General features: G+C 41.4%; 1 protein-coding gene across 2 annotated transcripts in view; it reads right to left on the bottom strand.

The window, feature by feature from the left end:
• Window positions 1-12,234, bottom strand: part of KNSTRN (kinetochore localized astrin (SPAG5) binding protein) — a 30,046-nt gene extending 17,812 nt beyond the window's left edge. The window contains exons 1-8 of one of the 2 annotated variants that reach the window (XM_075193642.1): window positions 11,804-12,234; window positions 11,513-11,600; window positions 10,130-10,259; window positions 9,608-9,652; window positions 8,668-8,767; window positions 4,761-4,875; window positions 2,766-2,827; window positions 2,125-2,199 (exon numbers count right to left, since the gene is read on the bottom strand). In XM_075193642.1, the coding sequence (XP_075049743.1) occupies window positions 2,125-2,199; window positions 2,766-2,827; window positions 4,761-4,875; window positions 8,668-8,767; window positions 9,608-9,652; window positions 10,130-10,259; window positions 11,513-11,564 (579 nt within the window). In that variant the 5' untranslated portion in view covers window positions 11,565-11,600; window positions 11,804-12,234. The remainder of the gene's footprint in view (window positions 1-2,124; window positions 2,200-2,765; window positions 2,828-4,760; window positions 4,876-8,667; window positions 8,768-9,607; window positions 9,653-10,129; window positions 10,260-11,512; window positions 11,601-11,803) is intronic. The other variant, XM_075193641.1, reaches the window with a different exon arrangement.
• Window positions 12,235-13,960: the final 1,726 nt, after the last annotated feature.

The following is a 13,960-nucleotide window of genomic DNA, read 5'->3' as shown; positions in this document are numbered from 1 at the left end:
AGTAGAGTATGTTTAGCCAGGCGAGCAATAGGAATGTCTACCTTGGGAATACTCTCCCAGCGAGTTGCCTCTTCCTCCTGAAGAGGATACAGAGAGGCGAACCTTTTGGGAATGAAAAACCTTTTCTTAGGTTGTTTCCAGGCCCCTTCAGCAATCTCTCTGAGTTCTGCAGAAGGAGGGAAACGGTTGGTTTTTCTTTTGGCCTTTTTGAACAGACTTCTGTCCCTGGGGGAAACCTCCTCCGGCTCTGGGAAGTCCAGCGCCTGTCTAACCGCTAAAACCAAATCATTAACAAATTGGTTTCTAGGGTACACTTCCTGCTCTGAGGAATGACTATGGTCAGCATCCGAATAGATTTCCCCTTCTTCCTCAGAATCTGAAAGGACCACAAGGGGATTTACCGCTCTAAGCCTCCTTCTCTTAGCAGGTGGGGTATTAGAGGAATCTAGCAAATGGTTAAGCTTGTTTAATCCCTTCAAAAAAGCTGTAGACCAAGCCGGGTCTGTATTAGCAGGGGCTGGGTCAGCCTGTGATGTGGAAGCTCCCGGCAAACTCGATCCACTGGCATCTGAGAAAGCCTGGGGGTCTGAATGCGTATTAGTATTGCTAGCCACCGAAGTTGCCACAGTTGATAGCAACTGATTTGATTGAAAAACCATTTGGGCTAGGGAGGTAACCGACTGTGTTAGGAAGGTTACCCAGGCCGGTTCCTCAGACGAAGGGGCTGTAACCTGCTGGCTTTGCACAGAGGGGGCCCCTGCTTCGCATGCAGCGCAGAGCGCCAAAGGGTCCTTCTGCCCACACAGTATTTTAACATGACATTTAGAACATGTGAAATATTTTGCCATAGGGCCCTTTCCCTTATCTGTCATTTTATATAAAGGAAGGCACACCAATCACACAAAATCAATCTAGCTGAATATACAGATAGAGATAAAGGAAGAGAGAGAGAGAGTAAAATATATTAAAAGAACAGAGTAAATTACAAGTAATCAACTAATGTCTTTGAAAAAGTTGTACTTGAATATTTTTAAACACCATAAATATTTTAGGCTAGCAGGAGACTATAATGTAAACCTGCTAAGCCAGTAATAAAACAACAAATATGTGTTTAAATAAGCTTGTACTTAGCCCAAGGGCCACCAAGACAGGGAGAAGTCCAACAGCAGTCTGTGCTCTCCCTCAGCTCTGTTCCTGTTCCCGGGCTTCTGCTTTGGCGCCAGAACCCTGGGACAGTCCATCTCTCTCTTTCTCTGTAGGAAGGGGGGGAACTCTATGTTTTAGCTCCCCCCTCTTCCCTGATGCCGATGTTCCTGCTTGAAAATCCATAGGAAAAACGGCTTTTGGTGGCAGATTTGTGGAGACCTCTATTAGTTCCTCTTCCCAGGACAGAGGTCTCCGCAGCGGTACCTTTCCGACGACCCCCTCCTATGTCTGAGGGGGGAATCTTGGTTTAGCCCCCTTCTCCTCGGCGCTGCCTGCCGAAATCCAAGATGGCCGCCGCCATTTTCATTATCGGATAACCGGCGCTCTATGCCTGTAATGGCAGCGCCGGTTAACGGGGAGGCTGTAGGAGTGCAGCGGTCCATGAGACTGCTTGTCACTCCCTTCAATCAGGCACTTTGTACTTCAGTCCCTGTCAGTGAGAACCGCTGGCTCTCTGCTGACAGGGGAATGCCTGCGCTGCCAAGCTGTGAGTGTGTTCTCTATATTAGAACACACTCCAGCGCTGCCACCTGAAAAAAAAAAAAGTAAAAAGTAAAAGAAAAAAATAAAATTTCTTAACATTAAACTAAGCACTAAGCAAAAAGGCTGCCCAACTCCAGGGCACCTAAAAAAAACTAGATTGTACAGGAAGAGGCAGGGGGATTGTAGAGGGGAGGGGTCTATCACCAGCACTAAAGTTAACTAGTTAGGTGCCAACTCCCAGCTCCCCTCCACAACCCATGGTAAAGCAGTGTCCCCCAGACTGGATGAAAGAGAAATAAATATTCCCTCACATGTTACATTCATATTTTGTTTTTCTTTTATTGGATTTAAATAGCAAACACCACAGGACCAACAGCCAACAACTAATTACTCTTGTACTTATAAGGAGGCCAAATAAACAAACGGAATACATACCTGCATAAGATTTTTTTGTTTCGCAGCAGTTAGGCTAAAAAGCTTCAGCTCTTTTAATAGATTCTCTGTGACAACCTTAAATAGAAAAGCATTGAAATGTTTATCTGAAAATACAACTTGCAACTTTTATTACATTTTAGGGGGAATTCAATTAGCCGCGTTACTGCCGAAAGTAACACGGCCTGTAGTTTATTACCATTAATTCTGTAATTTTAACCCGGATTTCTGCTCGCGGCTCCCTGAGCAAAAAAATCTGTTAAAAATTACTGTATTAACGATAATAGAGCAGACTGTTACTGTAGTAACAGTAATAGTGCGCAGGCCACATTACTTTCATCAGTAACGTGGCCAATTGATTTCCCCCCTTTAAGTCTTTGGCACACAGACATTATAACACCTTCTTAGTTATGGTTTCTAACCATTCAGTACATCCAAAAATAGTCCTGTAAAAATAGATCTATAGATGATAGACAAAGATAAATTATTCAGTACATCTCTATTCTAATTCCCCATTGTTGTTTGTGCTACTAGGGGGGGGCAGTCATGAGCAGGCAACATGATCATTGCATTTGGGCAATCTCATCACACCCAAACTGCGACTTATTCTACATACTGCAGATCATAAACCTCAGGTTTCTCACCGTAGTCTCTTCTCTCATTTTTCTGGTTTCTGCTGCAGCAGCAATAATATGTTCACCTGAAACTGACAGGGAAGGCAAGGTATTATATAATACTATACATATATTAGTGCCAGTCTTCTGACAAAGCGTTGGCTCACTATCTGTAGGCATGTTGCCTTCTTATGCAGCTTCTGGTCTATGCTTAGTGTTAATACAGGTAAATGACTTGTATAGCAAATGTTGAATATTGGAATTAATTTCTAACGTATAATACTACCTGTAGTCTTAAGTATACATTTGCTTGGTGTTCTAACCAAGTAAAGTTATTGCTTGGAAAATATAACAAGAATTCAACAACTATTAAGACTCCGCTACGAAGTTGATTTGGATCTGCCATACTGAGCATTTGGCTGGCATGTCTCCACAGTGGAAAAACATGTACGCTGAAGCTCGTGTGAACTGACAAGGTATGCATGCAGGCACTGGGATCAATTATCCCAAGGTCGGCGCTATTTTGCTTCTTTCTGGCTTGTTCGAAACAGCTTTTAAATGATAATTAGGACATGAAAAATTCCCAATCAGCCTAAAAATTTAAATATGCAGAGAAATAAAAGTTCTTTGTAGAAATTTTAAATGGCAGTAAAAACAATGAAACAGATCATATTTTTTTATCCTCTTTGTCTTTTCTTTACAAGGCTAATTTTACTTTAATACACTTTTGCAGCCTAAACATTTTTAAAAACACACTTCTCCAAGTCCCTCTTTTAGTTTTTCAAGTCGCAGGTATTGACAGCAAACGTGTGTGAGACGTATTTCAACATAGAGTTCTCCTTCTGCATACTGCCAAGTACTTTTATGCAGAAGGAAATATCTGGTGCACATATTATTCAGATTAATATTAAATCCACTTTTATAAAGACAAATATGAAACTGGCATTCTTTTTTTATAAATAAAATTTTAAATCATGTCACTGATGTTGTCAATCATACATAAACACTAGTTATCTAAATTAATTCAAAATTACTCAATATTGTTAATATTTAAATTCTAAAAAGTTTAATAAAATGTATATATTTGTAAATGTGACAGGAAGTTAAGACCACCGTTCCAAATTGATGAAAAAACAAAACAAAACCAACCCGTCGCTGTATATTATAACAGACTGCAAGATACTAAACACATTTTAAAGAAGAACTCCAACTCCCCACCTCTTACAGGTAGTAAATTCAATCCACTATTTGATAACTTATTTGACAGTTCATGTATTATCAAGATTAATCATTTTTGTGAAATAACCCATCTGACTATGCTTGTCCATCTTGCATGCTCTCACCCTTTAGCAGGCTGCCTTGTTAGGGAAGAGGTACCTCCTATCCATTATCAACCAGAAGTATCAGAGTGGTAGCAACATTCTTGCCATGTGGACTTTTCTGTGTAAACAGGGTGGTATATACTAACCAACATGCTGCTACTTTCAGTTTGTGCATCAGATTCACTTAGGACAGTGTGCTAAATATGTGATATTTGACTTTAGGATGTGGAATTGAATGGAAAAGAGTGGTTCAATCCCACTTTACTTCTTAACACCGTTGTAGTGGATTGTCAGGGCAAGATTATACTGCGCATTTCACCTTCATGCTTCATATATTAAAGCGTACATTGTTGGGGTTTAGTTTCCTTTCTAACATAACATGGTGGGAATAAAACAAGCAAGCATGACAAGTACTCTCTCCAAAGTCTATAATAGGGTTTCATTTGAATAAGTTTGTCATGACGTACATGGTCTGGTCTCCCAACAGACCCATTTAGTGGTAGAAATCAAACATGCATCATCATGGATACATAAAGATGGTGTTTTACTGAGCAGAACATATGTTACCTCTGTTTCAAATACAGAACATTCAGGTAATGCTTTGTTCGAGAGGGAGAGAGGAGATATTTTAATTTTTTTTTCCCCCTTTGGACATTGATTTTGATGCTCTTGTCTAGTCATACTACTTGCCTGATCTAGTTACCTGGGTCGATGTTTCTACTCTCTAAAATAATCATATTTTTCTCCAAATGCCACTTTAGTTCTTTTAGATCCTCTTTGACCTCATCGTATTGTTCAGTCATTTCTTTAATCTTATTCTGTCAAATGAAAGCATTGATGAGCAATTAGAGATGAAAGAAGGCTTGTATGCATGTAATCTGGAACCTGATATGCTAAACTTTTGGCTTTGAGTACTACAAAATTCTCAGTAATCGTTATAACTTTCATAGGAGCAGAAACATGCATCATATTTTATGGAGTAAATGAAAGATAAGACATCTATCAATATAACAGAACAAGTTTGTATCCCCTGCAGTGTAACATTTTTTCCCAAGAGCACAACTGCACTTTCCACAGATTTACTCCAAACACTGAGGCCTTTAATGTACAACAAGCTTACCACAATCTACAGTCAGGTCCATAAATATTGGGACATTGACACAATTCTCATATTTTGGGCTCTATACACCACCACAATGGATTTGAAATGCAACTAACAAGATGTGCTTTAACTGCAGACTTTCAGCTTTAATTTGAGGGTATTTACACGCAAATCAGGTGAACGGAGTAGGAATTACAACGGTTTCTATAGGTGCCTCCCACTTTTTAAGGGACCAAAATTAATGGGACAATCGACTCCAAAGCTATTTCATGGACATGTGTGAGCTATTCCCTTGTTATTTCATCATCAATTAAGCAGGTAAAAGGTCTGGAGTTGATTCTAGGTGTGACATTTGCATTTGGAATCTGTTGCTATCAACTCTCAATAGATCGAAAGAGGTGTCACTATCAGTGAAGCAAGCCATCATTAGGCTGAAAAATCAAAACAAACCCATCAGAGAGATAGCAAAAACATTAGGTGCGGCCAAATCAACTGTTTGGAACATTCTTAAAAAGAAAGAACGCACCGGAGAGTTTAGCAACAATAAAAGACCCGGAAGACTACGGAAAACTGTGGTGGATGACGGTAAATTTTTTTCCCTGGTGAAGAAAGACCCCTTTACAACAGTTGGCCAAATCAAGAACACTCTCTAGGAGGTAGGTGTATATGTGTCAAACTCAACAATCAAGAGAAGATTTCACAAGAGTGAATATAGAGGGTTCACCACAAGATGTAAACCATTTGTGAGTCACAAAAACAGAAAGACCAGATTAGAGTTTGGCAACAACATCTAAAAAAGCCATTACAGTTCTGGAACAACATCCTTTGGACAGTTGAGACAAAGATCAACTTGTACCAGAGTGATGGGAAGAGAAGAGTATGGAGAAGGAAAGGAACTGCTCATGATCCAAAACATACCACCTCTTCAGTGAAGCATGGTGGTGGTAGTGTCATGGCATGGGCATGTATGGCTGCCAATGGAACTGGTTCCTTTGTATTTAATGATGATGTGACTGCTGACAATAGCAGCAGGATGAGTTTTGAAGTTTTGCGGGCAATATTATATGCTCATATTCAGTCAAATGCTTCAGAACTCATTGGACGGCGCTTCACAGTGCAGATGGACAATGACCCGAAGCATACTGAAAAAGCAACCAAAGAGGGTTTTTTTTAAAGCTAAGTGGAATGTTATGCAATGGTCAAGTCAATCACCTGACCTGAATCTGATTGAGCATGCATTTCACTTGATGAAGACAAAACTGAAGGGAAAATGCCCCAAGAACAAGCAGGAACTGAAGACATTTGCAGTGGAGGCCTGGCAGAGCATCACCAGGGATGAAACCCAGCGCCTGGTGATGTCTATGCCTTCTAGACTTCAGGCTGTAATTGACTGCAAAGGATTTGCAGCAAAGTATTAAAAAGTGAAAGTTTGATGTAGGATTGTTCAGTTTGTCCCATTACTTTTGGTCCCTTAAAAAGTGGGAGGCACATATAGAAACCGTTGTAATTCCTACACTGTTCACTTGATTTAGATGTAAATTCCCTCAAATTAAAGCTGAAAGTGTGCAGTTAAAGCACATCTTGTTAGTTTCATTTCAAATCCATTGTGGTTGTGTATAGAGCCCAAGATATGAGAATTGTGTCGATGTCCCAATATTTATGGACCTGACTGTATAACTCTAAACTTGCTGGATCTCCCCAAACACCGGATTCACTGACTAAACAACCATAAGACAGGTTTGCTGGAGAGATACACTGCAGTCATACCACCAGAGCTGGGACTAGATAAGAGTTTGCTAACCTTACTAATTTCCATTACTTTTTTCAGACAACTACTTGCCATTAAGCAGCCTTTCTAGTAATGATAAATTAGTCATTTTCCCCGCAAAATCAGCACATCAGAAGCTTCAGATTCCCATAATTAGTAACAAAGCAATATGATTCCATGGGCTGGAAAGCAAGCAGAAGGGGTGCATCAGATCACCCCCAGAGACATAAGCCCAACTAACCCAGGGCGTAAACAGTGCAATCTGGTAAACAATAACAAATAAAGCATCAAGAGTCTAACTCTTCAGCTACCAGCAACCTCTTAATCATATTGTAAGTAATCTTAGAGGTAACATTTTAGTGATGGACATTTTCAGAGATAGACTATATGGACAAAAGTATTTGGCCACAGCTGTTACTTATTGAATTTAAGTGTTTCAATCGGAACCATTGCCAGAGGTGTATAAAATGAGGCACCTATCCATGCAGTCTCCATTTGCAAATATTTGTGAAACAAAATAGGTCGTTCTGAAGAGCTCAACTGTGATAGGATGCCACCTTTGCAATAAGACTGTTCATGAAATTTCATCCCTGCTGGACATTCCACGGTCAACTGTGATATTTTTTAGAAAGTGGAAGCGCTTAGGAACAACAGCAACTCAACCACGTAAAATCAGAGCGGAGTCAACAACTGCTAAGGCGCATGGTGTGTAAGAGTCGCCAACGCTCTGCTGATTCCACAGCTGAAGAGTTCCGAACTTCCACTGGCATTAATGTAAGCTAAAAAACTGTGCGGCACGGGCTTAATTGAATGGGTTTGCATGGCCGAGCAGCTACATGCAAGCCTCACATCACCAAGCCTGATGCCAAGCGTCGGACGGAGTGGTGTAAAGCACACAGACACTGAACTGTGGAGCAGCGGAAATGTGTTATGTGGAGTGACAAATCACGCTTCTCCGTTTGGCAGTCAGATGGGCAAGTCTGGGTTTGGTGGGTGCCGGGAGAATGTTACCTGCCTGACTACATTATGCCAACTGTGAAGTTTGGTGAAGGAGGGATAATGGTATGGGGCTGTTTTTCAGGGTTTGGTTAGACCACTTATCTCCAGTGAAGGGCAATCTTAATGCTTCAGCATACCAAGTCACTTTGGACAATGCTATGCTTCCAACTTTGTGGCAACAGTTTGGGGAAGGCCCTTTTATATTCCGACAAGACTGTGTTCTAATGCACAAAGCAAGGACTACAAAGACATGGTTTTATGAGTTTGTGTGGAAGAACTTGACTGGCCCGCAGAGAGCCCTGAACTCAACCCCATCAAACACCTTTAGGATGAACTGGAACGGAGATTGCGAGCCAGTCCTTCTCATCCAACCTCAGTGCCTGACCTCAAATGCTCTACAAAATGAATGGGCACAAATTCCCACAGAAACATTCCAACATCTTCTGGAAAGCCTTCCAAGAAGAGAGGAAGCGGTTATTGCTGCAAAAGGGGGACCAACTTCATATTAAAGTATGTAGTTGAATACACTGTCATTGCAGTCCCTGTTGGTGTAATGGTCAAGCGTCTGAATACTTTTGGCCATATAGTGTATGACAACATGTACTTGGTAAGAATACAATACCTATAAATTAATATATCAAAACTAAATTTTGAACTTAGCTATTCTCATTTCCTTATTTGACTACATAACTCTTTCTAGTTCAGACTTCTGTAAGGAGTGAAAGATACAGACACACCCACCTGTGCACTGACCAAACTGCTGTGTAAGCTGGTATTTGCAGCCTCCAATAACTGATTCTTGTCCCTCAACTCAGTTTCCATTCTGTACCGGTTAACTGGGCTGCACAAAAAAAATACACAGAAATGTACACACAATGAGCATGCCAATAAATACATTTTAAAAGACAGCCCAACTTAAAATACAAGTTGCTTTACATAAAATTTGTAAAAACTTCAATAGTGATTATCCTATCTTTTTTTTTATTTTTTTTTAACACAACAAAATGGGCAACAGTCATCCGATATGCATTTACAAAAAAGCAAAAAAAAAAAAGAAACAATGCTCAGATATATGATAAATTAACCCTTAGCAGGTAAAAAGATTTCTTTAATAATGGCGATTTGTGAAGATAACACATATATGCCGAGTAAAAAAGTCCTATATCTAGTCGGATCACAAGATACAAGTATCAGGAGGTCTATAGTGTAAAACAACGTCCAATAACAATGTAATACAAATGTCTTCTAGTGACCCTACAAAACTGACTTTTAGAAAAACTTCAATATAATGAGGATGGAAGCTCTAGGAATTAAGCAATTGAATTGTGATCTGTTCGTTCAATGCAAAGTATCCCATCATTTTCGGTATAGCTACATGCTAAATGCCGCCCATCTCTCTCAACATGAGGTACTGTTTCCCTGTGATACATGCGGTTAGCTGCTTTTAACAGCAAATGGTAGGAACAAGTTTGAAAGGTGTGGAGATGGTTACAAGCTGCACAAAGCCAACATGTGTCATTCTCTACAGCATTGTACATCCCCCCATATCAATGTATTTATTTGCAGTTGCCACATTAAGAATACAAATAACGTACAGTTTTCCATTAATTATATATATATATATATATATATATATATATATATATATCTCTATCTCCATTATCTAAATACTGTTACTCACCCACGCACATGAGGAACTGTTTTCTTAGGCAAGACCGCTTTTTTTCTGAACATACATATATATAAAAAAAAAAAAAAAAATTATAATAACTTGGTCACTGTCTTGGACCAGAGAAAAATTAGCCTCACAACTAAAGGTTTATTTGTAAAATCTGCACCAGCATAGCTTAATAGTCATCCTACATGTGGCAGTGTAAACATGCAGCAATAAAAACTATAAACAAATATATTTCAGCACTGGTTATCCTTAATATTAAAGCCACACTATTCCTATAGTCTTTATTAACCAATCAAACGTTAAAGGCCATATGTTCGTAACCGTACCTGTCAAAATACAAAACACTAATTCTCAAAACTACACCATGCACATTCAGACTAAATAGCTTACTTTCATCAGCACACTACATTTAAACTACATAAGTAAACATTGCCAACACAACACAAATCAACCTGGCCAAATGGTAGCCTTGTTATTTTATATAAGCAGACAAAGCAATATGATCACTATTATTTCATGACTTACCCATTACCTCCAGTCTTAAACACACCAACACCAGAAGCATTAGATGAGAAAGCAATATTGGGATCCTTACTATAGACTGTAAGAACAGGCTTCTGAAGACAAGGTTTCTTGGCACAAGGCAACATTAAATCTGAGAGAAAAAGAAAATATGAAATTTTAACAAACAGACCATATTCTTACTACTTTAAAAAGTGCTGCATGTTACATCATTAGTTATGGGAAACTGCACGAGGAGTACAATAGTTTATAATGCCTTCCAAATTCTTACTACACAACACCGTAGGAGGGTTATGTGCATAGTGCAAAAATATTCATCATTTAATGGCTATTCTATTAAAGCCAATGTGAGCACAGGAAAAATGTATTCAACCAAATTAATAAGAGATCAGGAAGAATGCCAACAAGCCTTATGGCTATGTTTCCATATCTTATAACACCATTCATGAAAAGGAGGTCCACCCACCTATGGAGACAGGAAACTGAAAGCTTTATAAGGTCATCTTTTTAATGATACATAACCCCAACATATAACGTGAGGGAATCACATTATATGAAAGACCGAAAAACAGCCAGCAAAAAATTCTCATACTAGCAGCAGTCCAAGTGGAAATTTAGAAGTGACAAATGTAATAGGTGAGTAAGTGAACTGAACTTGATAGTTTTATAATCAAAGAAATAGGAGAAGTGATGGTATGGCATATCACCGTATACACCTCCACTTCAACCACTGCCTACTAGTGTATCACAAACATATCCAGAACAATTCAGTAGAGCTCTTTAAATGAGTTTTCATAGAATGGCTATGGACAGACCAAGTACTTTAGGTAACAGCTGTCCACCCCTCTTTTTTGTAAAATATGGAAGGCTTATATGATTAAAGAGTAGGCCATTACATGGGAGTTATAATATATCCAGGACACAATGATTAAAAAAAAAATATATATATATATATATATATATATATATATATATATATATATATATATATATATATATATATATCTTCTGAGCCCACACACACAAAAAATACTGAGTGGAGAACACCTCAGTAAACACCAAACCAAACAGAACACATTATGACATCTCAGTAAAGATATTGGCAGAGTAACAGAAATAGTCCATATATCTATATGGTCCTCAACATCTGCATATGTCAACCAAGATCATCATGGTTATTTGCCACTGCTAATCACAGGAGATGGAAATTTTGAATGTAAGGGTAATTAAAACTATAAGTCTAAATTAATGTGCATCATCATAACGTTTCTTACTAAATATAGTATTCAGAACTCATTTATTTTCAAATGTATTATTTCTCAGAAACCCATATTATATAGGCTGTGTACGTTAGGTTTATAAACAAACCTGAAATGACTGCTTTACCTCCTCTGTTTGTTGCTTGAGGTCTAAGAACAGGTAACTTTGATTTCTCCATCACAGAATGGGGTACCTTTTATAAATGCAGTTTTGTCTGTTAACACAAATAAAAAACGTTTATTGTCATCTGCCTAGGTGTTCGCCTTGCACCATTAACACCTGTATACAATATAGGCACAAGCCTTTTGCTCATTCAGTATAATCTATATCTTGTTTTCCTAAATGTAATACAAAAGTTATAAAACATCGTATTCTATATCTTAATCCATTCTAACAGAACTACGAAAATAATAGTACCCAAAAATCACGAAGAGGCTGTTACGCGGCTTGTTGTATAGTTGCCTTATATACTTACCAGTCTCCAACCCCGCGAGCCGTTTTCAAATGTGTCAGACATCACTTCCGGACATGCGCAGCACTGCTTTTGGTAGCTGCAAAATCTCCTTCAGTTTAGGTACATTACCACGTCACTCTGACATCCCAGGGTCATGTGACCGCGGTCACATGGTACACAGTGAAGGCGGGCTGATGGAACTCTATGGTAGTCAGTGCAAGAGCTGCAGCATTTCTGTCTGTTTCCGGAGTTACTGGTCTAATAAAAAGGTAAGAGGAAGGGGTAATGTGACAGTAGCTAGCTAGTGTGTGTGAGATTGAAGCTGCAGTGTAAGAGGGTGGCATGTGTGATGAAGCTGCTACAGGGCAGAGAGGGAGACATGTGTGATGAAGCTGCTACAGGGCAGAGAGGGAGGCATGTGTGATAAAGCTGCTGCAGGGCAGAGAAGGGGGCATGTGTGATGAAGCTGCTTCAGAGCAGAGAGGGGGGCATGTGTGATGAAGCTGCTGCAGGGCAGAGAAGGGGGCATGTGTGATGAAGCTGCTTCAGAGCAGAGAGGGGGGCATGTGTGATGAAGCTGCTGCAGGGCAGAGAAGGGGGCATGTGTGATGCTACTACAGGGCAGAGAGGGAGGCATGTGTGCTCTAAGCTGCTGCAGGGCAGAGAAGGGGGCATGTGTGATGAAGCTGCTACAGGGCAGAGAGGTAGGCATGTGTGATGAAGCTGCTTCAGAGCAGAGAGGGGGGCATGTGTGATGAAGCTACTACAGGGCAGAGAGGGAGGCATGTGTGCTCTAAGCTGCTGCAGGGCAGAGAAGGGGGCATGTGTGATGAAGCTGCTACAGGGCAGAGAGGTAGGCATGTGTGATGAAGCTGCTGCAGGGCAGAGAAGGGGGCATGTGTGATGAAGCTGCTGTAGGGCAGAGAGGGGGGCATGTGTGACGAAGCTGCTGCAGGGCAGAGAGGGGGGCATATAAATAAATGATGATGTGTAATGAAGCTGCTGCAGGGTAGAGAGGGGGCATGTGTGACGAAGCTGCTGCAGGGCAGAGAGGGGGAGGCATGTGTGACAAAGCTGCTGCAGGGCAGAGAGGAGGGCATGTGTGATGAAGCTGCTGTAGGGCAGAGAGGGGGGCCTGTGTGATGAAGCTGCTGCAGGGCAGAGAGGGGGGCATATAAATAAATGATGATGTGTGATGAAGCTGCTGCAGGGCAGAGAGGGGGGCATGTGTGATGAAGCTGCTGCAGGGCAGAGAAGGAGGCATGTGTGACGAAGCTGCTGCAGGGCAGAGAGGGGGGCATGTGTGATGAAGCGGCTGCAGGGCAGAGAGGGGGGCATGTGTGATGAAGCTGCTGCAGGGTAGAGAGGGGGCATGTGTGACGAAGCTGCTGCAGGGCAGAGAGGGGGGCATATAAATAAATGATGATGTGTAATGAAGCTGCTGCAGGGTAGAGAGGGGGCATGTGTGACGAAGCTGCTGCAGGGCAGAGAGGGGGAGGCATGTGTGACAAAGCTGCTGCAGGGCAGAGAGGAGGGCATGTGTGATGAAGCTGCTGTAGGGCAGAGAGGGGGGCCTGTGTGATGAAGCTGCTGCAGGGCAGAGAGGGGGGCATATAAATAAATGATGATGTGTGATGAAGCTGCTGCAGGGCAGAGAGGGGGGCATGTGTGATGAAGCTGCTGCAGGGCAGAGAAGGAGGCATGTGTGACGAAGCTGCTGCAGGGCAGAGAGGGGGGCATGTGTGATGAAGCGGCTGCAGGGCAGAGAGGGGGGCATGTGTGATGAAGCTGCTGCAGGGTAGAGAGGGGGCATGTGTGACGAAGCTGCTGCAGGGCAGAGAGGGGGAGGCATGTGTGATGAAGCGGCTGCAGGGCAGAGAGGGAGGCATGTGTGATGAAGCTGCTGCAGGGTAGAGAGGGGGCATGTGTGATGAAGCTGCTGCAGGGTAGAGAGGAGGGCATGTGTGATGAAGCTGCTGTAGGGCAGAGAGGGGGGTATGTGTGACGAAGCTGCTGTAGGGCAGAGAGGGGGGCATATAAATAAATCATGATGTGTAATGAAGCTGCTGCAGGGCAGAGAGGGGGGCATGTGTGATGAAGCTGCTGCAGGGCAGAGAGGG

Source organism: Mixophyes fleayi, chromosome 12 (assembly GCF_038048845.1).
Source record: "Mixophyes fleayi isolate aMixFle1 chromosome 12, aMixFle1.hap1, whole genome shotgun sequence".
Lineage (NCBI taxonomy): Eukaryota > Metazoa > Chordata > Amphibia > Anura > Limnodynastidae > Mixophyes > Mixophyes fleayi.
This window is presented reverse-complemented; position numbering and strand designations above follow the sequence as displayed.